The 26,781-nt window shown below is 39.7% G+C and overlaps 1 protein-coding gene across 2 annotated transcripts in view; it reads right to left on the minus strand.

Annotated features, from left to right (window-relative positions):
- EFR3A (EFR3 homolog A) overlaps positions 1–22,198 on the minus strand; it is a 112,869-nt gene extending 90,671 nt beyond the window's left edge. The window contains exon 1 of one of the 2 annotated variants that reach the window (XM_028105612.2): positions 21,974–22,198. In XM_028105612.2, the coding sequence (XP_027961413.1) occupies positions 21,974–21,983 (10 nt within the window). In that variant the 5' untranslated portion in view covers positions 21,984–22,198. Of the gene's footprint in view, positions 1–15,970; positions 16,055–21,973 lie in introns of those variants that run through there. The other variant, XM_088022759.1, reaches the window with a different exon arrangement.
- Positions 22,199–26,781: the final 4,583 nt, after the last annotated feature.

Genomic DNA, 26,781 nt, shown 5'->3' on the forward strand with positions numbered 1-26,781 from the left:
TCTATTTTGGCTCCCAAGACAATGTCTCACTAAAAGTCATTTTATTTTGTATGAGTATATGCAGGACCACCTATAACCAAGTAATGTCATATTGATTTTCGTGACCATGTTTACTTCTATGTCTAAAGCCACAATGGCACCAAGTAATCATCTAAAGTAAGAATATCAAACTTTTCATAGAGTATTTTTCAACCTAAGATGTAAGAACATTGCTAGGGTCAGAAATTTCAAGCTGGGGAAACACAAACCTAGGTTTCTAATCATTGCCACAAACCTCTGAAATTAGCTCATTTAACAATTCTATTGGTTGGAGATAGAAAAGGCAATGTTCTGCATGTCACATCTTCAAAAGCATTAGTAAACTAACATATATGAAGAAGAGGGCAGGCTTCTCTTTCGTTGTTCCTTTACCCAGCCAACCTACTCACCCCCCTGCCTCAGCCTGGCATTATTCATCAAGGAAGCTGTTGATGACCACCTGATGCTGGGCACAGCCCACTCTTCGCTGCCACCAAAACCACCACTATGTGTTTAAGGGACCTACTGATCCATTTCTCTTAGAGGTCTATAAACTCCTCAAGGACAGGGCTGTGGTTGACTCATTTCTTTTTCTTTTTTTTAAGATTTTATTTATTTATTTGAGAGAGAGAGAGAGAGCGCGCACGCACAGCAGGGGGAGCTGCAGGCAGAGGAAGAAGCAGGCTCCCCGCTAAGCAAGGGGCCCGATGCGGGACTCGATCCCAGGTCCCTGGGACCGTCATACCTGAGCTGAAGGCAGGCGCTTCACCGACCGAGCCACCCAGGCGCCCTGGTTGACATATTTTTCTGAAAGGCTCAGAGGGTAAAAGATTTTGAAAGGGTAAGGATTCAGAAATGTCTAGAAAGCAAGCCTACGGTGATAGACATTTTTCCTGTGAAAGCAAAATGAAATCTTGGAAATTTGAGTCCTCTCTATCAGAATCAAAAAATATTTTTTAGATTAAGTCAGTTATAAAGTATTACAACAGAAAAAGAGCATCTGACCCCCACTTAAAATACATAAATATTTAAAGTGGTTATCACAAAAAACTTACAGTTGTTTCTTGAGCTACACAGAAAGTAAATTTTGGCAGCAGGCAGGTATATAGCTTCAATAGAATTTTTAGTATTTGGTACCATGTGTATGCCATGATACTTCATTTTTCATTACTGTGTCACAATAAAGCTTTAACGCTTTGATTTCATGATCATACAAAAAAAATAAGATACTAACACATTTTTTCTCTCTTAAATTTCATCATTGTTGAAATGTGCTACCATAACATTAAAAAAAGCAGTATCACAGTTTGTTGATCTTAACTATATATATAGTATATATTTTCAAAGAAGTTAAATAAACTTGAAATCACAAAAGAGAAAAACTGGCCTTTTAAAATCAACATAATATATTCTGATACTCTGTAATATACTACAATCTGAGATCAATAAAGTAAGCCTCTGAAACAGCCATTAGAATACTTGAACTAATGCTCCATTCTGTACATTTCATGATTTTTAAAGCATGCATAATTTTTAAGCCATGCTGCATATCAACATTACACTGGTATGTTCACTGTATACATTACTGTTCTCTGTTCTGTGCCTTATTAGCAAAATCTGGGCAAAGAGAGAGGATTTGCAGATTTTGTTTGTTTTAAAGTTCCTCTGGCCAAAGGGGTGCCTGGCTGGCTCAGATGGTGGAGCATGCAACTCTTGATCTCAAGGTTTTCAGTTCAAGCTCCACACTGGGGGGAGAGATTACATAAAAATAAATAAGTAAATAAAATCTTAAAAAAATAAAAATATATAAAGTTCCTTCTCCACAGAAAACAATTTATTCTTTAGAACTTTTCCATTCAGATTTTTGTAAAAGAATATTTGCATCCTTTTTATGTTTTTGTGTTTTCTATTTAATGAACTTTGAAATCAAATCAAAATTTCTTCATAATCATTTCTATATAATTCTCTGCATGCTCTTCATCACATTTTAGTGGTCAGAAATGGGGTTCAATGAATTAACTGCCTGCAAAAGCTAAGTAGGTATTTCACTGTTAACTGAAGAGTGTTTTGCCCTACTTCATGGATTCTGCAAAAATGAACTGCTATGGGTTTGACTAACTGTAGATGGACTGTGGAATGACATATTCAAAAGCTGCTAAATGCAATTCGTAAGTTAACAAAAACCTTCCTCCCTTGAGTTAAAAAAAAATGCTTACCACAGAATGTCACACAGTAAATGTTAAATATAAGGTATTACTCAAATATTGAAAGGACATCATATAAAAAACGATGGCACCATGGGATGCCCACAAAGAACAGAACTTACGGTAGAAGTAGGCAAAATTACTGATTATTCCCTGAGAGCTTCCAAACAGGATCATCTACCAATTGCCGTCAAGACTCAAACCAGAGATAAAACTAAGTAATCTAAGATTTCTTGACTCAAAATGCACAAGACATTCTGTCTTAAATGCAAACAATTAATGAATACCAATTATTTGAAAAGTACTATAAAAGGTACTGCAGAAGTATAAGAAAAGACCAAATATTTGCAGTGGAGATTATTACTTAACAAGGACTCATATGTTTGAAAGGGTAAAAGAAAGACCCACATGGAAATAATATTAATAAAATATAAGAGAAATGAGAAATTCCAATGAGAAAAGGCTAAGATTGCTTCTTAGAGGATGAGACCAGTGAGCTTAGACATGCATGCATGCAAAGTAAGTAGACGATTCCTTAGAGATCAGAAGGAAAGATTTTTGTGAGCTGAAATGATTAGGAAAAGTTTTTCATTGCAAAAGAGCTGAGCTATGAGCTGGTCTTTCAACAACAGTAAGAAAATGAACAGAGGTTAACAGGGTATTCCAGAAAGGCTGAGGAAAACAATGGCTGTCTTGGAGTAGCAAAATGACTAACCCAGCTGATTCAGCTGTGGGGCCTTAGGAGGAAAAAACCACCAGAATGGTAAGTAGCAGTAGCTGTACAAATGCACATATTAATATATAGAGTTCTCTCTCCTTGAAATTTTAGAAGATCTTGGACACATGGATGAGAACTTTCACTTTGTACACAATATGAACAACCCAAAATGTAGGAGCAGAGAAATGGCATTATGAAACTACGTAATTATGAGTTTGGTCTGTTGATTATGTCAAAGGATTAAAAAAAACCACTCAGTGAAAAACTTTTAGTTACAGTCATAGCTAGGAGGGAAAATGCAAAATCAAGAACAAAGTAGGGAGATTTTCTCTTAAAATCTAGTTTAAGGGGCGCCTGGGTGGCTCAGTCGTTAAGCGTCTGCCTTCGGCTCAGGTAATGATCCCAGGGTCCTGGGATCGAGCCCCACATTGGGCTCCCTGCTCCGCGGGGAAGCCTGCTTCTCCCTCTCCCACTCCCCCTGCTTGTGTTCCCTCTCTCGCTGTGTCTCTCTGTCAAATAAATAAATAAAATCTTTAAAAAAAAAAATCTAGTTTAAGACACCTGTACCTAAAAAAGCATTTAATGTACTAAATACAGCACAAAGAAAAAAGTTTAAAAAATATAATCAGATTTTCCTTAATTAGATGTAAATTAGTATCATTTCTGAGTACATAAAACTATTGATGGCAGGATCTGGAAATGATTCCTATGGTATATTAAGCTAATTATCAAAAAAATTTTTTTTAAAAACTAATATACTTTGGTAATAAATAACCTCTACACTGGTCCTTAGTTCTCATGAAAAACAATCTACTAAACATTCTTTTCATGGCCTATTCTTTTTATGGTATCTGAATAAGCAACTCTTAGCAGGATATACCAATGACAGTAAAGCAAGTCAACAGGGACTTACAACAAAAGCTAAATGTCAAAAATGTTCACTGCTTCAGGCTTCAGATTTTTAATTACTCAAAGAAAGAACAAACCTACTAAATCTACCAATGACAATTTCAAAGTCTATCTCATTCACCTATGCTTGCTACCATTCCCACTTCCTTTTAAGTCTAAGGACACTGATTTTTTTATTTGAGAGAGGGAGAGAGAGAGCACACACATGTGAGCGGGAGTGGGGGACAGCGGGAGAGAGAGAGAGAACATCCCAAGCAGAGTCTGCTTGGGCTCCATCTCTGACCCTGAGATCATGACCACAGCAGAAATCAAGAGTCAGACACCCAACTAACTGAGCCACCCAGCCACCCCAAAGGACACTGATTTCCAAGGAAAGCTGAAGATACAATGGTTTGTAGGACCCAGTTCTTCCCGACCTGCATACTGGCAAAGGTTAGTTGACCTTAGCTAGCTGATGTAGGCTACCATTTTTTCCTCATTTTCATGCTTTAATACTTTCTTTCTAAATTAACTTACCATGCAGGTAACAAGAAAGTCCACTGAAGTTTTTGGTTCAAACCTAGACTCACAAAAACAGCCTTTATGCCTCCTCAGAAGTTGTCTGAATGTGGCATTTCCAGTTTGTGAAAGTGGAAAAAAAAAAATCTGACATTTTCCATATGCCTTTAAAATGGCTGTGAAATATATAAGGCAAAATGAACACAGAAAGAATATGAGTTTGAAATATTTCATTATATGTCAGAAATATATTGAGAATATAATGGAAAAGACAATTACTATAGTATCCACAATTAGATAATTTATAAGATAGTTCAGTCAGAACATACCTACAAAAACCAAAATCACTTATTTTATAAAATATACATGATTTAACAGCCTATTTTAGCTATGTACACACATATTTATTTAAAGATTTAAAAAGTGGGACGCCTGGGTGGCTCAGTCGGTCAAACGTCTGCCTTTGGCTCAGGTCATGATCCCAGGATCAGCGGGGAGCCTGATTCTCCCTCTGCCTGCCACTCTCCCTGCTTGTGCTCTCTCTCTCTGAGAAATAAATAAATAAAATCTTTAAAAATAAAGATTTAGAAAGTGAAGTCAGTTGTACTTTGCCAAAATAGGGATCTCTCCAATTTATTTATGCTTCATTGCCGGATTGGTCTTAGAGGCAAACCTGGGCACAGTTTCCACCTTTTCAGCCTTACTTCCCAAATAAATCATAACATCTTTCACAATAAAAACTGTCAATACTCATAGCTCTCAAATCAAGCCCCAAACTTTTTCCTTCCCGTGCATTTGTTCATGCCATTCTATCTATATAGAATAGCCTACCCTAAAAAAGAAAAAGTGGTATATTGATAATATGCGTTCAGTAGTGAAGTAATAGGCACTCCAATTACAAAAGATTCCTGGAAGTGAAATCTCCTACGGGTTTTAAACTAGCAGGTTCAACCATTTCAAACATAACTCATCACAGAGTTGATAAAGCAAGCATGAGACAGAAGGAACTTTAAAAAGAATTTACAACAAACTGTTAAAACAAAAAGACAGTAAAAAATGAAGGCTAACTCTGTGCCTAGAAAAGCAAGGCAATGGCTTAACAAGCAAGACAGTGGCAGAGTTTGGAGTTGTCAGGCTCGGTACATTAATTTGTGGTAACAAAGTTGTCTGTTTACTGGTCAGGAATACTTGAGGATTAAAGAGAGCCATGAAAAGTAAACCTAACTTTTTAAAGCAATGAATAAATGCTGTGAGATGAACTGTGTTGCCCAAAAAGATATGGTGAAGTCCTAACCTTAGTACCTATGAATGTGACCTTCTTTGGAAACAGTTTTTGCACAGCAAATCAGGTTAAAACAAAGTCATACTGGATGAGGGTAGGCCCTTCATTAACGACTGGTATCCTTATAAAGAGAGAGACACATGGAGACATACAGGGAAGGCCAGGAGAAGACAGGAAGAGATAAGTGCTGCTGCCACCAACTAAGAAACTCAGGACTGCCAGCAACCACCGGAGCTAGACTAGGAAGGACAGACTCTTCAGAGCCTCAAGGGGAGCAGGGCTCTGCCCACACCCTGATTTCAAATTTATAACTTCCCAGCACTGCGAGAATACTCTGCTGTCCTAAACCATCCAGTTTGTGCTACCTTGCAAAATGTAGCCCTGGAAAAGGAAAACAAGTAAAATTTCATATAGCCTGTAGACCAGTGAGTTCTAAAGTTACCAGATATGTACCATTCCTTTCAAGTCAATTCAAATGCCAAAACGACTTGAAGTCAGCCCCCAGAGAATTCATTCCTTGATATTCCAGTCATACAAACTCAAACATTCTTTCCCCATCCCAAAAGCATACAAAATGACAGATATGGAAAGAAAGAATTTTTGCTCAATTCTACCAATTTTCTTCAGGTGCTAGGTATACTTAAGTTTAGATAAATGAATGTTTGGTCTTGGTAAAAGAAAAAGCAACAAAGCCATGAGTTTACATCAAGGTTTAATAGATAATCGTGGTTTTTAAAATGGAAACATTGTAACTAAAAAAACCTTTCACTTTCATGTCTCAAACCATCTATTAGAGGTACAACAAATGCCTATGTTCTAGTCCTAAATCCCAGTGCCTCAGAATGGGACTTTATTTAGAGACCGGGGCTTGCAGAGGTAATTAAGTTAGGATTAAGTCATCAGAGTGGGCCCTAATCCCATATGATTGTTACCTTGCAAAAGAGGTGAAATTCAGAGACAGACATGCACACAGGGAGAACTCCATACGAACATGAAGGTGACTATCTACAAGCCAGGGGGAGAGGCCTGGAACACATCCTTCCCTCACAGCCCTCAGAAAGACCCTGTGGACACCTTGATTTTAGACTTGACCTCCAGATCTGTGAGCCAATAAATTTGTTGTTTAGGCCACTCAGTTTGTGCTACTTTGTTACAGAAGCCCTAGGGAAACTAACACAACCTCAAATCCTAAAGGCAAGTTGGATAAGACACAAATTCTGGTTTCATGGATATAGTGCAAAATACAGTAGAAAACCAGAAGACCTAACCAAATGGGTAATTTACCCCAGGAATTCCCTGCTCTTATTCCTTATTCCTTATCAATCAGTCTGATTCTTTCAGTATGCATTCAACAAATATGTGAATATCTACTATACTCCAAATTCATCTTCCTTTATGCTCACAACCTTATGAGGAATCAACGTTTATAGGTTACACACAGGGAATCAGAAAGGTTAAGAGTCCAAGGTCACACAACTAGAAATGCTGGATCCAGTTAAGAGCCTGTGCTCTTCAACAGTTTATGCATTGCACTGTCTTCCTGAGATGGCTTAAAAAAAATATAAACAAATAAATAAAACACCTGAACTGTTCTGTTTGTGGAGACTAAAGCCACATAGTCAAAATATTATGCAGCTGCCAAAAGACTATACTATTGTTACCACGGTACAAAAATCAAGTCAAATGGCAGAGAATGGAGAAGTGACACCCAGCCTGAGAAGGTGTCATATTACAAAACATCCCATTTCTAGAAATTATCTTCTTTTCCTACTTATAAGTTACTCTGAGCTCTAAAATACCCCTAAGAATACAAGAATATGTATGAAAAAAGTGAGCTTTTGTTAAACACTCTTCGAGTGCCTCCCCCAAAAGTTACTACAAATCCTCAGCACACCAGACAATACGCAAGAGATGCATGGAGCACTGGACCACTGGGAAAAGGGGGAGAGAACCCCAGGCATTCACAAACTCACAGCCAAATGACAACTGCTGCCTAGGATTCCTTAAAGCTTTCCTACTCACCGTGCACTGTGAGTTTCTGCTTGTGACAACACAGCACTCTGGCCCAAGTGTCCCAAAACCAATAAGTAAACTAACTGAAGCAATTCTATGTAACCTTTCACCAAATTCTAGCAGCAAACCCATACTGTAAGCAATTTCTAGTTTTGGAAGCTAGAGCCCACTATTCCTTTGTAACACAGGAATCCTCTGCTTTATCGTAATTTGAGCATGCAGAGAAAAAAGTCCAGTGAATTCTACTCTCCACTAATATGACTGTATTGTGATTATGGTAATCTGATACTGGATGATCTAAGATTTTTAAATTTAAAGATATACTATGTAAGTTTAAAAATCCACAGATAAAAATATCTTCATCACAATGAGATTAAAAAGAACTGGAATTTCAGATCTTTAATTTTAGCAAGTCTCCTAATATTTATCAAAGTGTGGGTCTTACCAAACCAAATCTGGAAATTCGTATTTATAAGCAATGCTCAGGTTATTGCTAAGGTTTTTGTTTTATATAAAAATCAGGTCTTTCTACACATTTAAAACAGGTAAATTTTCTGGGATGCAAATTATATCTCAATAAAGGTGTTTTTAAAAATCAATTATTTCCTTCATTATACCTATTGTGATCCTAATGTGTATCTGTAATACCAAGGTCATAGTTTAAAACCCTACTGCTACCCTGTTGTACACACTGAAAAGCCGGATAAGGAAAAAGATAGGGATGAGGGTTTCTGAAGTTTTTTAGCTAAGCTCTTTTCCAGAAAGCACCAACAAATACCGTTTCTACTTAAACAAAGGCATTATAGTCTAGAAAAATATACCCTTAAATCAAAAGATAATAATTTGTCACCCAAATGAGCATAAAGAATCTACCACAGGCAATGACTGAAATGTTTCTCAGTTAACTAGGTTGATATGAGTTATTTTTAATTAAAAAGTCTCTGAATATTTCACAAGTAGGATATGAGTTATATCAAGCAAAATTCAGAACAGCTTTAAAATTCCCCAACTACTTAAATTTTAACAAATGCATATTTCCTCATTAGTCATAGAATAACAAGTGTTAAATCTGTTGGGGATGTTTGTAACTTCCAAAATTATTTTTAGAACAAATGCATTTTAATATAACAACAGCACTGAGTCTTCTTATAAATATCACAACATCCACAGTGTCTATGCCATATGTTAAAGATTTTCATTTCAATTGATATGATTACATTTTCAATTAAACGGTGAAGGAAAAGACAGGTAGCACTGCAATTATGTACCTAAACAGAATGTATATTTTAAGTTTTTTATCCCAAGTTTAAAGATAGTAAAATTGTAGGGGCTTGCTGATAAGCCTTGCTAAGTACAAAGTTGTATAAAAAAATACTAAGCTACTCATTTAAACCTTCAAGATTCAGTGTCTGATACAGTCTCCCCAAACTTCTAACTAAAGCAGAGAGGCTCTAAACATTTTGTATTCACTTCATACACGAGATTTAGGTTAACACAAAATCAGAAGCCTAAGACTTCTTTTATTTAAGATTTTATTTATTTATTTATTTATTTGGGCGGGGGGGGGGGGCGGGCAAAGAGCAAGGGAGAGAGAAAAAATCACAAGCAGAATCCCTACTGAGCACAAAGCCCAATGCCAGGCTTGATCTCAGGATCCTGAGATCATGACCTAAGCTGAAATCAACAGTCAGATGCTTAACTGATTGAGCCACCCAGGCGTTCCTTTTTTAATTTATTACACACACACATTATGGTCATTATGGTTAGTATACACAACTGATTTTTATGTTAATCAAAACTCTAAGAATGCAATCTAATCTTTTCTAATATTTTTTTCTAATGAATCATAAACTAAAATCTGATGCTGTAAGATTTCAATGTATTACTAAATTTTCCTCAAGTTCAAAGATAGGACATTATTACTAATGCATGGAAGAAAAAAAAGCCCAGCAACTTTCTGTGATATTATACACAAAGAAGAACCTGTAAATCTGTATACATTTGTACTATTCATTTTATTACTGCAACTACTGAAACTCATTTACTCCTGAGAATTCAAAAGAATCAGTGGAAAATTATCTTTTATGGAAATACTCAATTGTTTAGCAAGGCTGAAATACAATGCAATTTTAAGTTAAAAAAATTAAGACTGGTGGAATCAACTGCCACCCCAACAAAAGCTCAGCAGCCAAACCACACTTAATTAAACTCACCCCTTCCTAATGTCCTCAGAACCACTGGACACAAAGCTTTTAAAACTGTTCAGCCCTGTGCACACCGATGTTTATTGTAGTATTATTTATAATAGCCAAATTATGGAAGCAGCCCAAGTTTCCACTGATAGATGGAGAAAGAAGTTATGATACACACATACATACACACACACACACACACACATATACATACAATGGAATATTATTAAGCCATTAAAAAGAATGAAATCTTGCCATTTGCAACAGCATGGATGGATCTGGGGGGTATTTTATGCATGCTAAGTGAAATAAGTCAAAGAAAGACAAATACCATATAATTTCACTCATATGTGGAATTTAAGAAACAAAACAAAGGAGCAAAGGGGAGAAAGACAAACCAAGCAACAGACTCTTAACCAAAGAGAACAGATGGTTACTGGAGGGAAGGTGGACAGGGGGATGGGTTAAATAGGCGATGGGGATTAAGGACTGCGCTTGTCTCAATGAACACTGGGTGATGTATAGATTTGCTGAGTCACTATACTGTAAACCTGAAGCTAATATAATACTGGATGTTAAATATACTGTAATTAATTTTTTTTTTTTTTTTTTTACTTGTCCAGCCCTTAGCCAGCATGTACCCTATCAGGGCCGGCAACAAAAAGAGCAGCAATATTTCTACGCTGCTGAAATAGAGAATAGAGGCTGCTTACTGAGTTACACAGAGACGAATGGACACGAGGGAAAAGAGGAGGATGAGCTGTGTTCAGGGGAGAAAACCGTGCTGAGCGCTCAAAGAGCTAACGGAGGCGCGCTCAGGTGACAGCTCAAGTGCAGACGCCTCTCACTTCTGTGAGATAAGGCCGTTCATCAGCAAGTTTACTTAAGTATTTTATCTGCCGCCAGCAAAACATTGTTCCTTCACAAACACACATAATAATGAGACTTCAAAAAAGACAGCAAGAGATAAGTTAATAGTTAAGCTCTACATGAGATATTTTAGATTACATATGTGCAGCTGCCTTAATTTCTACTTGCAAACTGCAGAATTAAGCATGTCTACCCAGGAGTTATAGAACAGGCTACAACCTCTCAACAAAATACAGTACGACAATCTCTTCCCCCAGCTAGAAAGCGGTACAAGACAGCTAAGGACATAAGTACAGGACAGTGTATACCATGGTTAAGACACATAATCATCTTTAGATCCCTAAGCTTTAAAGTAAGATTTTTTTTCCCTAACATCTCATAAATTGTCATAGCATCAGATCAAACAGTAAGAGACTGTCTAGCTTTGTTTTTTTCTTGCTATATTGGAATGTTTCAAACGCTACTATAAATACATGGACTGCCATTTGAGTCTCACACAGTTCTTGTCACGCATTTGTCGTGGTGGTATTTGTTTTAGTAATGCCCCACCTGCTCATCTTCGGTTCTTCAGCCTATTCAATCCTTAAAAGGACATGTTCCTCAAGGATCTGCCCTCAGCCTCTCTTGTCTTTACAGCCTATCCTTTAGTAACTTTGCCCAGTATCAATTCCCTACAAATGCACTCTGAATGTCCTTTCAGGCATCACACACTTATTACAGCCTAACATCGACTCACTTTCCATCTTAATTTGCTCTTCCTCCAGAAAGGAAATTCCTCCCCATATCAAACTGGAGCAATTCGCCCAAACCACCAAACCTGAAAACTTCAGAGTGAATCCTGACTCCTCCTTCTCCCTCCACCCCTCATCCAATTAATTCTATCAACTGTACTTCCCCAGTAGTATACAGACTGGTCCACTGCAATCTACCGCACTGCCATCATCCAAGTCCAAAGCCCATCACTCTGAATACTGTACTTCAATAACCTCTAACTGTTCTCCCTCCAACCTCACTTATGTGTTTCCATAGCAACCAATGTTTCTCTTTTAGTAATCTGAGTCATTCTACAAATATACAAGGAATGTGTACCATGGGCCAAGCACTGTATCAAAAGCTATATATGGCGGCAAAGGAAACAGGTATAAGTGCTTATAAAAAGCTCCCTGTCTGGTGAGTGTAATTATGTGCTCTTGACTTGTCTTCCCCACCAGACTAAGCTTCAAGAGAGCAGGCATGACATCCACAATGATGTCCATCATGCCCAGTATGAGGATACTGTGTCCTCAGTGTCTATAAAAACTGGCACATAGCAAGGACTGAATAAATGTGTTAAGGCAAAATTACCAAACACACACATACTCACAGCCTTAAAGTCTTCACTTTCCCCAGTACCAATGACTTACTTCAACTGGCTGCTGGTTACTTCCACCTGTATGACTCACTTCAAACCCTTTCCCCAAATCCATGCTTCTCCTATGACTCCTCAGACATCTGAGGCCATCTTCCACTCACATTCCCCCTGCAATCTCTCCTCTAAACTCCACAGCACAGTTCCTTGGGTGCTCACCATTTCCTTCTTTGTTTTACAGCCATCTACACAAGGTTCTGTAGACTCCTTAAAGCTAGAGACTGCTTTACTTATCTCTATATTCCCCACCTAGCAGTGCACGTGTGGACACTAAAATAACTTGCTGAATGATGAATCCCTAAGAGAAATCCAAACAGAACACAAGGAAAGCTGAAAGGTGACTCCAAGAGCACACCGACAGCACCTGTGACTGAAAGGACTACAAGGGGAGATCAGACAATTCCATTCCTGGGGATCATCACAGCAAAACAGGTGAGACACCATCAGGTCAAATGGTTTTGGTTTTTGCCTCTAGGCGCCTAAGCTTTTGATTCTAAAATACCTTATGTTTTTGTCAGAGGACATATTCTACTGTCTGAGACTATAAATTTCAAATTTTTTAGAAGCAGCCAACATTATTTCCCTACTGAAATCAAATGCAGAATCCCCCAATAAAAAGAGCCACTCCAGCTGAAGCTGGATCAGGTAGAGAAGCCCACCTGCTCACACAACAGTCCTTATTATATGTCCACAGAAGACATTTCAGAAATTTCAGCTCTAAAGGTAGCTCAAGCTTCCCTTGTGCCACCCTCTGATGTGGCACATCACATTCCATGTTGTGTCACATGGAACTCTCAGGAACTATCGAGAATCCTGTGCCAGGGAATGGAGCTTTTGTAAAGGTAATATAAATAGAACTGACCTGCAACAAGCATCCATCACTCTCTTCTTGCACCCGAACTGCTACATTTCATGAACCTGGTGCAGTAAGACAAACCTGGGAGGGCTTCCCAAAGGTGCTTCCATCCTTAGAAGACCAAGAAAAGAACCAGGATGGAACCAAGGGAAAAGGTGGCAAGGAGTAGACAAGTCCCCTAAGTCTGTTTCTAATTGGGGCTGCGAAGTGAAGAAGAAACTAGCCCGCTGAAGTCCACAGAGTACAGCCCAGCTAAGAGAAGAGAGGAAATGCATAGAGGACTCAGACCCCAAATCCCTGCTACTGTACATCTGCCTGGAGTGCTCTTCTCTCTGCAGAAGCCCTCCTGGAACCATACATAGCAAGTGGTAATAATCCAAGAGGCAACTATCTTGTCCTTACAACATGCTGATGTTGATAACATGTTCATGAAGTATTTCTACCTCTAAAGCACAATTACATAAATCCTACTGCATCTAAGTATTCCTGAGTTTCCACTTAATACAAAAAACACCTAGTAAAAATACTTATAACTAAGCTCAAAAATCCGTTTGAGTCATATATCATAAATTCATAAATGGGCCACTCATTTCAATTTCTAGCCCCGACACAGTACCTTTTGCAAAGTTTATGAAGCTCCAGGAATTGACGATGGCAAACTTTAACACTTTATATTTGATTTTGTCTGCCCAGCAGGAGCGAGATCCATTTAAAGTCAAGTGCAACCACAGCACAGAGAACTTTGTAGCAAATTGCCAAGACAGCTGTTCAAAAAGCCAATTAAATACCAGGGGTGTGAAGAACACTTAGCATTACCCAGAAAACTACTGCAGCAGGAACACCCTTAAGTTCAGGTAGTGAAAAGAAAATGGTATAGCTGAATAACCCACCAACTAAGAATAAAAACAAACTAAATAAATAAATAAAAAGCATTAAGGACAAGTCTTCTTGAAGACGGTATAGCAAAATATTTAATGCCTAATTTTAGAATACAGCAAACTCTTAATTCAGAAGTACAATGAAAAAAACCTGAGTAGTGATTCCTTCTTTAATAAAAGTAGAATCATGCTATCTCATAATACCTGAAGCTAAAAAGCAGTAAATATATATGCAAAAGGAAGACTATGACAGCCTACATGGAAAGAGGAAAAATTATAATAGCTCCTGTTTGCTTTAGAGCATATGCGAGAGCAGGCTCATCTCAAGAACTGAATGAACCTGACAAATAAAAATGATGAGAGAATTTTGACAGGTTTGACATATTAATCATAGGAGAAACTGCCAACATTCATTTTACGATCATAGTCGCCTAGAATTGTGTTCTACAACACACAACTGTTCCAAACACACACACACACACACACACACACCCCACCTACAAACTCCCAATAAAGTGAACCCACACATAATGATTCATCTCAACCTTTCAGGTTTTCATGATTGAAACCACCACTTAATAAATCAGATTATTTCTTCCTCCTTTCAGAATAAAATACCAATGATAAAAAAAGCCCCATTATTTTACTTCCTATTCAAAAACATTATTCACCAACCACTGCTCAATGTACCTCACAGAATTTTACATCACCTAGCATATGATAGCAATAGCAATAACACAACAAATGCAATGGTTTCCTATATACAGTCAACACTATTTGATCAATTAAAATTCTCTTCTGTGGGCTAAAGGAAAAGCCAGTTCAGGACAATAGTCTAATGTTTCATTTCAGGTTTTTTAAATTTATTTATTTTTTTAAAATCTCTTAAAGCTGTAAAAAACCTGAAGCATCCTTTTCTGATTGCAGAATATATGCTAACTATAGAAAATCTGAAAAACACAAAAGAAAATAAAAATAATTCATGAGCTCTAAGACCACGACCCAGGCAGAAGGCAGACACTTAACCAACTGAGACACCCCTAAACTTCTGCCTTTTGTACTGTACCTCACTGCCTTTACCTGTTATTAAAAAGTCTTTGGTACTCTGACAATCCGAAACTGATTTCAGCTTTTAATTAGCATTTCCTTATTAATGAAATTTAGTCATTTCCCCCAAAACCTTTATCATTTGTTTGTACCGAGACTTTTATAAGCATAGGTATATGTTTTAACCACATAGGATTGGTGTTTTGTTTCTGATTTGTATAAATACTATAAATATTGATTTTTTATATTTGATATTAACTTTAAATCCTTTAAATCTTTAACCACAGATTTTTGTAACACTTCTATCCCACAGCCTTCTAACCCCTATCAAGGCAATATGAAGGTATGTAGTTTTGAACACCCATCCAGTATTCAGACAACCTAGGTTCTAGTAGCACACCATTACCCAGCCGAACGGCACACTCAACCCACTCGGTTTAACCTTTTTCTTAATGATTGCATTAAATGTTCTTTATAGCTATAAAATTCAATTCGATTTCATTTTTCCTTTTCTTAAGCTCCTTCTCTGGTGATCTACAATTCCTAAATTAACTATCTTCATATATACTGAATTTAGAAAAGCCTTACCGAATATTCATCTACATTATAATTAAAAGATTTCATTAGGCTAGCAGAGAGGTAAGAAAATAAAAAGCATGTAAAAGATTAGGGGGAAATAAAGTAGAAGAAAAAAGTACTTAGAATGGGGTGCCTGGGTGGCTCAGTATGTTAAGCGCCAGCTCTTGATTCCAGCTGAGGTCATGATCTCAGGGTCCTGGGATTGAGCCCTGCATGGGGCTCCCTGCTCAGTGGGCAGTCTGTTTGTCTCCCTCCCTCTCCCTCCGCCCTACCCCCTGCTCACGTGTACTCTCTTAAATAATCGTTAAAAAAAGAGTACTTAGTATATAAACATATATAAATATACATACAAATATACAAAATACATATAAAATATATAAACATTTTTTAAATTAAAAAAACAAAAATTAGAACCAGAAACTCTTCTGAATCTTTAAAAAATAATGGCATGATATATTTGGAAAATAATGATATTCTTCTACAACTTGAATTACAAACCTTTTGGCCAAAGAACAACTGTCACTCTGGCGATCTCCATTTTTCCAGGGGATACATCTCAGTATGCTTTTGAATCTCCTGAAACTATATGCAAAACTTTGTGTGAAAATCTGCATCTTCTGGGGAAGAATAATCATGGTGTTCATCAGATTGTCAACAGGGTTCATTTTGCAAAAATATTTAAGAATCCCTAACCTAGACAAACAGCTCATGTCTTAACTAGTGGTCTACCCTTTCCTCCTTCAAGTGGTGGGGGCCATTCTGGGATTTTCTGTGCCTTTCTCTCCATTTCTGAGAATGTCAGGGACTAGTTTACTTCAATGTCATCAATAAAAACCTTTCTATTACCCCTATAGGTTAAAGAGGTAAGCATTTCCTACACAGGGGCTCCTCCAAAGGAGTTTGAAGTGGAGTTTGTAACAGAACTGGTTGTTCCTACAGAACAATGTATGATTCAGAAATACAATAAAAATACCTATGTAGCAGCTCTTTCTGTTTGTGGGTCCTGTCCCCGGCTTTAATTAAATCACCTTTTTTGCACCAAAAAAAGTAAAATAAAAATACCTGCACAGTGATTCCTTCTGTAATAAAAATTGGAATCATGTTACCTAATAAGACCTAAAAGTAGGCAGCAGTAAACAAATATGCAAAGGGAGAGCATGACAGAGTACATGAAATCAGATTTGTCCTCTGCAATCCATCACATTCCTACTGAAACCCCATTCATGACAACTGGGTCATTCCATACCACAGCAGAGCTATATAATGGGTAAAATGTAGCTTTCTCCTAAGAACTAGGACCTTCATTTTTGACTCGGAAAAAAAAGGGCCTCTGCCACCCAAAACAAAGGACTTTTTTTTTTTTTTTTAGAGGGATCTGTGGGCTGAGGAGGGGACAGAGAGGCAACACTGAAAACCGCAGCCTAGAGAGCCAGAGAAGGATGGCTGAAGTTGTTTTTGTTTCAAGCTGCTCACTCCAAATTACCCCCAATGGCAGGCAAGTTCCCCAGAATGCTGGACTAACTCCTCCCACCTACCCCTTTATCCCCATAGTACAGCTTTGCAAGGTACTCAGAACTGTGGAAATCCTGAGATGGAAAAGCAAGGTATGGACAAAGGGGAAGCTGCCCAGGGTTCCTGAAGGACTGTAACAGGGTCAACCCGAATTCAGGGTCAGGAAAGACCCTGCCCTGACCCAACAGGTCACTGCTGACTCAATCAGCCCTGCACACTCCTTTGGGCCTTCTGGTTGAGAAGGCAATCTCTGGGGAGCAGGCTGCAGGGACCCTGGATAGGAAAGCAGGCCACCCCGTGTCAAGCACAGCCTAATCTACAACATTTCAATCTTTGAACCAGTGGTTTTCAACCCAGGGACAATTATGAGCGCCAGGGGGCATTTGGCAATGTCTGGAGACAGTTCTGATGGTCAAGACTTTGGGGAACAGGGGGATTTACTACAAGCCTTTAGTGGATAAAGGCTAGAGTTGCTGTTAAACATCTCAAGACAAAGCACACGACAGCCCGGTACCTCCCAAACAAAAAATTGTCCAATCCATCAAAAGAGAAAAGTTCAAGAAATCCTGATTAAGACTATGATTTGCAAGCTTCCATTTTTATTCTTGTCTCAGGCCTCACAAATGTTATAAGCAGGCCTGCTAAGAACCTAATCCTAAATTATAGAACTCTTATAACACCGTTTTAATGGAAAAAAAAGTTTATTTCAGGTTTTAGTATCCAAAGAATAATTTCTGTGACTCCAGTTAAGATTCATTCATTTATTCAACATTTACCAAGCACCTATTAAATTGTAATTAAGCACAGTGCTAAGCAAAAGTAATGGTGTTAAAAGAAATTGATGGTATCTGGTAGATTCAATCCTGCCTGGCTCAGACCAGTGCAGTAAGAAAAAAGAACTGGGACTCTGAAGTCACACGCATCTAGTTCTGATCCCATATTCCACCATTTATTGTCATTAGGCAAGTTATTTAACTTCCCTGAACTTCAATCTCTCTATTTCTATGTCAAATAGGGCCTCCCACAAAGGAAAAGATAATAACATAACTCATGTAAAGCACAAAATATACTGCCTGGCACACAACAGTATTCAATTATTAATTATCTATTACTAATAGCAAGTTTTCATTTTTTGTAAAGTAATCAGTATGCTGGAAATGGCTAGTATGCCTATAAAAAGAAGAGTCATTGTTACTGTGATTGTGACAGCTTGAACACAATTTTAGTCAAGTTCATTACATGGCATATTAAGATCCTTCAAATTCTGGCTCCCATCTCCTCCAGCTTTATCTTCCACCACCTACATCATCTTTAATATCATATGTCCCATGAGTGGGAACAGACTGAAAGATGAGATCTGGTAGTAACCAGTGTCAAGCCAAAGGTCACTGTGAGTAAGACAATTCTTTAGCTCTAACTCTGGCAGTAAACATAGGTACTCGGTGGAAGGGCGAGGAGGGGCATAGAGAACAAATGAACACAAAAGGCTCCCAAGTCAGGAACAGGTCATTTGCTTGCAATGCATTTCTAAATGGAAACACTTCAACCAGCTTCCAGCTTTCACTTCACAATTTCTCAGTATTTTGCACCTCTTTCTTAAGAATGGACTGAAAAATAAGTCAAATATAATCAGCCCATCAGTGGAAAAAAACAAACATGGAATGACCACATTACCATAGCCTAACAAATTTGACCAGATATCAATGCCAACATCTAAGTGAGAAAAGCAAGCCTTAACCACAAATTACTGAAAGTATAGTTATTTATAGCCAACAATGGTTAAGCGTTTCAGTTCCCCTTAGCCATACACAATACCTTTACATAGATCATAAAAGAACACATCTTACTGGACCTGTTTTTAGGCAAACTGTCAGCTACGGAACCCCTTTCGTAAAGTAGTTTACTAAAAAAGAAGTCTGTGCCTATACAACCAAGTATCTATTGGGCACATCAGTGAAATCCTCAGCCTTCTTTGCCCAGAGTACTGTGACAAGACAGAACGAAAGGCAAAAATGTTAAATTTTCTTGTAAGCTCACATGTCTGACTTAAGTTTTGGCTAAGCTTACTTTTGTCTTCATGTAACCTCAGGGAAAAAAGTGGGGGGAGAGGGTAAACCATGATCAACTTAGTGCTGAAAAACCAAAAATAAACTTCATCTATGCCCCTTGTGGTTAAGGATTATAGGGAGGAGATCTACGTTCAAGTCCTGGTTCTATCCCATGTGTGACCTTAGCCAAGTTACTGAAACTCACTGAGTCTCAGTCTCCTAATATGAAAAAGAAAAGAAAATGATTGGATTAAGAAGTTTTAACATTTCTTTCACTCAAATTCTTCTTTTTTTTCATTATTAACATATAACGTATTATTTGTTTCAGGGGTACAGGTCTGTGATTCATCAGTCTTACACAATACACAGCGCTCACCACAACACATACGCTCTTCCACTCAAATTCTTATTCAGTGTTAGAAAATCTTTAATATCAAAATGTTTCTTAATGGTCCTTTGAAACAACAGGAAGAAATAAAGGCCTCTAGAGAAATGATGTATCAAATTATACGTTTGTAGGTTTGAAAAGATCATTTAGTGAAACACTCTTGAAATCTGTGCTTAGTGATTATTGCAAACTACTGGCTGCAAATAGAGTGACATAACCACAAAACTGCTCCTGTGTCGCAGTAGCTTCCCGTCAGGCACCCTTCCAGGTAGTTGCTTTCTGAAAAAGAGTTTATGGCTCTCCAAAATAATTCCAATGAAGCTACCATTACCATTCATGAGATAATGCAACTGCTTAGCCTTCAGGGTATACCATGCTCCATCAGATTCTGCTTATTAACATCAGTTTCAGTGACTTGAGAGTATCAATATTCCAAATAAGCAATGAAACAGCAATACTAGAATAATTCTAGTATAATTCTGGAGCAAGGGTCACTTTCAGAATTAGAGTCTGAGAGGCCCTAGTGATCATCTCCAACAGAAAAGCATTACATTTATTCATTAAAGCCTTTAACTGCTGAGATTACAAAAGAGCCTCTGAACTCATCTGACATTAAAAAAAGCCACCACCACAAAAACAATTTATTTGGAGAGATTTCTTCCTAAAAACATCCCCAAAGGGGAAAAAGAAATTCCGAAAGAAAGTAATAATTTTGCTGTCTCCGCTTATGTTGAAATTTATTCTACATGCAGAGTTCCCGAGAAGTACTACTGTCTGCTGAACTATCCCAGCAATTTTTGGTGGTTCTGGCCATAAAAAGAGACAAAAGGGAACATGAACACCACTTCACAGCAGTACTACCAGCTGGTACTACACTTCATGCAATCACTGAAACTGTACCATAATAAATATTAAGAACAGTAATGATAGATAATTCAAACGTTTCACTTGCCTTCCAATCAGGTCATAAAATCTGTATTCTTAACTATGCAAATACAGCATGGTTCATTTTGCATTGTAAATCATATATTTTAAAAGAAACAAGTTTTCTAAATCCACTCCATGAAGCTAATCTTAGAACTAAAAATCTGTTTAATTTCACAACATACTTATTTTGCCATTTCACCAATAAATTCCATTTGAAGTCTTAACTTTCAAGAATAGGTTTTTATTCCTTCCCTTTTCCTTTCTCAGATGGTAAGAGTAGCACAATGCTAATCTAAAATATTCCTGACTGACATGAATTTAGAAATAGTGATTATAATTATGACACTCCTCTAGTCTAGAGGAATCCAATGAAAATATAAACTGCTGACATTAAATGAATACAAAATTCAAGACCATGAGTTAAGAACACACAAATTACTGTGTTCATAAAACAAAATCCACCTTACCCACACATGTAGGAGCAGTTAAAAGTAATCGTTTCATCAAGATCATTCACAGCATTACATAAACCTTTCTAAAAACTAGAAGTAATTCCTCTTTACCACCAATACACAAAACACGCATTTGAGGCTGCCCTGGAAATCCAGTGTCCCGTACGTCTACCAAAATAAGGATGGTGAGGAGTCAGGAATTCAAAGAAATGTGAGCTAATTAGGAGTGTATTTACAAGTGGTTACAGATTTTACAATATGGAACACTTACTCAAAAGCGCCCTAATTGAAAACAATCTCTAATCAATCATCATCCTGCTTCCTCCCGTCCAAGATTAGCGAGTCTCTATGGGCCCCTGGGTTTAAAGTCACACTGCAGTTCTCTGGGTCGTCCTGAAATGGGTCATTAGTAATATTGCCCTACCCGGTTTGTCCCAAACGTCCCCCAAATCCACTGTTTTTCAAACTTTAGGGTCTCTTCAATAACACCAAGACCTCTTATTAAGCACGCAGAGTCAGGGGCCCAAGCCGCGGAGTCTTATTCAGTGTGCCTAGGGAGGAACCCTAAACAACATTTTTAATCAGCAGCCACGTGAATCTGAAGCAGGTGCTCCAACAGCTTTTGGGGGCACAGAAGCCTAACAAGTTCCCAAAAGAGCACCTACTTCAGCCACCCCGGCGCGTTACGGACGGGGAGAGTCAAGGCTACGGGAACTTCGCGTGCCTCGAGGAGGGACTCTGGGCCGGGCCCGGATCCCCCTGAACCGTGCGTCCCTCTAGGCGATGCCTGCTCCCGGAGGAAGTGAGTACGTGACGCGACCGCGCTTATTTTCAGCATTTCCACAAAGTCCCCCCTGGCTCTGTAAAGAGCTGGGGAAAGAGAGTGGACTTTGTGAAGTCCCACAGGTCTAGGTTACTCCAGCTCAGCCACTTACTAGCCGAGCGTCCTTAACGTTCGGGCCTCAGTTTCCCCGTTTGTGCAACGGGATCACACCACCCCGCGGGAAGGCTAAGCCGAAACGAAAGTAACTCGGCGGGTCACCGGCACTTCCTGCCTCTCCCGTGCCCGGCCCGGCTTCCCCGCAGCCGCAGCGGGCCACCCCGGAGTCCGCGCCGAGCGGGCCGCGGCCTCGCAACGACCCCCGCCCGGCCCGACCCTCGGCCGGACACTCACGGGTAGGCATGGTGACCCCGAGCCGCGCTCGCCGCCGCAGGGAGGCTCAGCGGGGCCGCGCAGGGCGCGCCGAGCGCACCATGGCGGGCCGGCGCCGGGTCACGGAGACCCGGACCAGGCGAAAGGAGGAGGGCGGAGAGAACAGACGCGGAACCCCTGGCTCACTCAAAGAAGCCAGCGACAGCAGCCACCGCCGGCCCAGCTGCGCGCCGGACGCCTCGTTGGGCGTCCCCACGCCCTGGCGTCAGCACGTCGCCGACGCCCCGGCCACGCCCCCGCCCTGTGGCCGAGCTCCGCCCAGGAGAGGTCCGGCGCGGGCAGGGGGCGGGGACTAGGGGAGGGCAGTCAGTCGCCTGGAATAAATTGGGGCTCTGTTTTGTGGCAAAGCCCTAGTGATTTGAGTCATATTCGTTTCCATGAGCCCTTACTCGCTGTGCATTAGCGATATTCACGTTTTACACTTGCACCGCTTTATGATGTTTGTGAGGGTATGCATGTTTGCTTTAAGTGCATGGAATACCCGTAGGCTTTTTTTGTATGAGCTGTTGAACTTGCAGTGCGTTCTACTTCTCTGAAAGCATGATTGGAGACGCCCTGAGGTCATTCCGGGTGATGGCAGAGCATTTTTTGAGAGGATAGAGAGTGTAATTTCCTCTTTAAGAGGCTGGGGGCGTGGGTGGCGGTGGAGGGCGATGAAGGGCAAGTCAGAGAAGCTGGTGAGAGCAGAGTGTGTGTAGTGCTCTACACCAGACCATCTCTTGCTAAGGGTGAAAGCCAAACTACTAAGTACTTGGCCAACACTTACTTATCCTTCAGTGCATTTTGCATATCTTTATCATCTATAACATCTTTCCTGCTCCCAGTTTTTGTCCTGAGACATTTCACAGTCTCTTAACTTGCTTCTGCTGTAGCACTTTTCCCATTACATCTTAATCAGACTGTCATAAGTGCTTAAGTCCACCACTGTACTATGCACTTGTCAGAAAATGGCAAATACCATAGTCCATATTTATGTATCCCTACCCAGCACACAGTAGGGGGCTAGAGCATTTTCATTTAATAACTATTTAACAAAGTACATATTTATGCAGTGAATATGGAAAAAAAACAGGTAAAATAGAACTAGTTAATGAACAACCTTGCAAACTTGGAATTTGTCCTTTGAGAAACCATTCTAGGTTCTCTATGAGGACAGCGGCATTAAATAATCAGAAGCACGGCTCTGCAGAGTGGATAGCATGAAGCAGATGCCATGGAAGGGAGTCCTTGGGACTGACGCTGAAGGGAGTGTTAGGTGCCTGGTCTTAGTGGTGGCTGTGGAAAAGGAATGAGCTGAATCTTACTGCAGCAGAAGAATCCCTAGGATTTATTGGCTGCTGGCTTGGGAGCAAAAGAGAGGCATCTGTTAGTTATGTAACTCCAAGGCTGGAAGAAGGAAACAAATGATACTGGGAGAGCAGTAGACAAGTTGGGAGGGAATGCTGTTTTAGGGAAGGGGTGTGAAGAAAGGATGTGAGTTTTTCTTTGACACATTAAGCTGGAGGCGACATCCAAGGGAGACATCCGAATGAATAGTTCCGAAGGCAGGTGGGCATACCAGGCTGAAGGCAGATGGAGGGATCTCAAGGTTGGAGATTTGGGAAGCTTTGGCCCACAGACAGAAGCTAAAGCCAGGAGTCAGAGAAAGCCTGCCGAGGGAGGGTGTGGAGCCAAAGAGACAGAGATAGAGGAGATCCAAAGGGCACAGTGCCCCGTAAGCCAAAGGAGGATATGATTCCAAAGGACAGACATCTCTGCTTACACTACTCAAAAAAAGATACAAATCACAAAGGCCTTGAGATAGTCTGGCCCATAATGAGTTTGGTTCCTTTTTTTTTTTTAATCCCCTTGGTTTTTAGGTTTGTATTGTTGCCAGAAATTAAATCAGCAGCCAAAGATTCTGGGGAAGGACAGCTGAAAGTCAGGAATAATAACTTCATAATTGTAAGATCACATACAACATACCTAAGTGTTTTCCTGGTTTACACATGGGCTCTTGGTAACACAGATACCATACAGACCCCTTTTCCCTATCAAGTCCTCTGGATCAACTTCTGCCCGTGCACCCCCTTCCCCTTTTCTCTGAGAGGACTAATTCTGCCACCACCACCTTCTTTAGACTTGATCTAAGACCGGTAGCCTCTCCTGGACCACTTCGTCTGTCTTGCAAACACCCTTCCATTCCTTCTGCCAGTATTCTCCTTTTGAAGCCCCATTTGGGCTGGTAGGAAATGGGCTTTATCCATCTGTCAGTCCCCACACTGCCTAGTACTTGTACTTGCACACCCTGTCTTGCTGACCCAGAGATGAACCACTAGATCCCTCTTCCAGAAAGAATGCCTGCCTGATACTATCAGTTAAAATGATATTAGAAAGATCATCATTGGCATTCTATTGGAACATTAGCTTTTGGTCAAATTGCCCAAAATAGCTGCTTCCAGTTTAGTCCACTATTTGTTCCAATTTCTAAATCAGGCACAGAGACAATTCACTTTTAATTGGCACACGTTTTAGTGTTCCAAGGTAATTGCCAGCAAATTGAAAGTTTATAGGAATTAATTGCAAGGATATTTATTTCTCCCAAAAGTTTATTCCCAAAAGGTCATCAGGATGCAATTTGATGCTCTCATTGCTTAGTTTTCCTTCTTGTTCAATATTTATATCAATGATGTGCCCTTTTTGTGTCATTTCATTCCATTTCATTTCTGCCATTGCTTAAGAGTGGCTCAGGGCTTTCCAGATCTCATGAGGCATTAAAAAAGCACAGATATTGGATTTAGCAAACCTGAGTTGGAATCCTGCCTTCCCTCTTCCCTGACCTTTTCACAGCCCATGACCTCTCTGGACTTTACTTTTCCTCAAATTCAAAATCAAGAGACATTCCCTTGGGTTGTGACGTTCTACAGATCTCCTCAAGGCAGTAGTTCTCAAACTTGCCTGAACTTTGAACTCATCGGGGGAGCTTTAAAGGATATCCATCCTTGGATCCTAGTCCCAAGATTCTGATGTACCTGGTCTACACCGCGGCCTGGGCCTGGTTTAAAAGCTCACCTTGGGTGTTCGTGTGCAGCCAAGTTGAATGCCACTGCCTTAGGAAAGGATTAAGCGAGACAAAGCTCTAATTCAGAGTCACATACCTCATTGGGCCATTTCTGCTGCCAGGTAAGCTCATGCATTTTGAGATCACTGCCCTCTGAATTCTAGAGTAATTTTCTCACTCACGTGCTAGCCAAACAAGTTGCGAACACACATGAAAACAATTGAAAAGGATCACCCCCTAATCCAGAAGGTCGTTACCAACCCTTTCTGGGCCAACTGGAACACAGTGCAAGGCACAACTTCCTAATCATCCCATGAGCCGATTATCACAGTCCTCAGTGCTTTGTAAAGACAATTGCAAATGGATAGGGAGCAAAATCCTGAGATAATTAGGAACTCTAGATTAAATCAGCCAAAACAGCTGGAAACCCTTCCTTAGAAACACTATCATTTCAAACAATTAGAGGAAAGCATTATCTCTTGTTGTTACTTACCAAAATGCTAGCTAGCTTTAGCATTTAACACAGAATGTAGTGGAACTGCTAAAAGGAGAGGAAAAAAAATACTCCTTTAAATAGAGTGGCATTCTCGGCGATGAGTCCTTTATAAGACTTTTATGACAACTGGAATCAAATCTTATTTATTGCTGTATCTCCTATATATGGAACGTATTGGGTGCTTAGTAGATATTTGAGGGAGAAAAAAGGAAGATAGGGAGGGAATGAAGAGATAAACATAAAGGACATAGAGACAAGAAGCAAACAGGTAAATCAAAGAATGGAAGAGGCTTTTTGTGGTAGATTGGAAATAGTAGCCTCAAACTCTTTGCCTGGCTGTATCCACACTCTTGCAGTTGACTCCTCCCAAAAGAAGTACACTTTCGCCACTCCAGAATCTGGGCTGGCCTTACAACTTCAAGCCAATAAGACAATGGCAAACATTGTACAAGCAGGGACTTAGCAAATGTGAAGACTGGGCTCCCTTTTGGAAGAGAGGGCCCAATCATCCCAACTATTCCAAATGAGGCCACCATAAATTAGGCAGAACCACGTGATCTACCAGTTCAGCAAAGATTCAAGAGTGAGTCTAGCCAAGACCAACATTAAGACCACCCCACTGAGACTAGGCCCAATTGTCAACCCACAGGAACATGAGCTAAATAGTTATTTTAAGCCAGTTATTTTAAGTTTGGGGGTGGTTAGTTATGCACTCCATAATCACTATCACTAGTTATCACTAGAACTGTAGCTAACTAATTCCTGTTGTATAAAAATCATTATGGGGGGGGTGCCTGGTCGGCTCAGTTGGTTAAGTGACCAACTTTGATTTCAGCTCAGGTCATGATCCCAGGATTGTGGGATCGAGTCCTGCCTAGGCTCTGCACTCAGTGGGGAGTCTGAGATTTTCTCTCTCTCTCCCTCTGCCCCTCTCCTGCCCCACTACACTCTCTCCCTCTTTCTCTCTCAAATAAAAAAATCTTTAAAAAAATTATTATAGGAGGTATAATTTATCAAGATCTTAATTTGTGCCAAGTAGCATGGTAAGTACCTTACATGCATTTTTCTGATATTATCCTCACAAAAACTGAGTAGATGAATATCCCCATTGTTTTAATATGAGGAGCTTAGATTAAAGTCAGGTAAGTGACCCTGGAATTTGAACTCAGGTTTGTTGGCCCCCAGACCCAAACTCCTAATGATAGATAGTCAAAGAGTCAACTGATGAGGAAA

This window comes from Eumetopias jubatus, unplaced genomic scaffold (genome assembly GCF_037043125.1).
Source record: "Eumetopias jubatus isolate StellerSeaLion01/CBP00866 unplaced genomic scaffold, mEumJub1_p1.0 scaffold_4, whole genome shotgun sequence".
Taxonomy (NCBI): domain Eukaryota; kingdom Metazoa; phylum Chordata; class Mammalia; order Carnivora; family Otariidae; genus Eumetopias; species Eumetopias jubatus.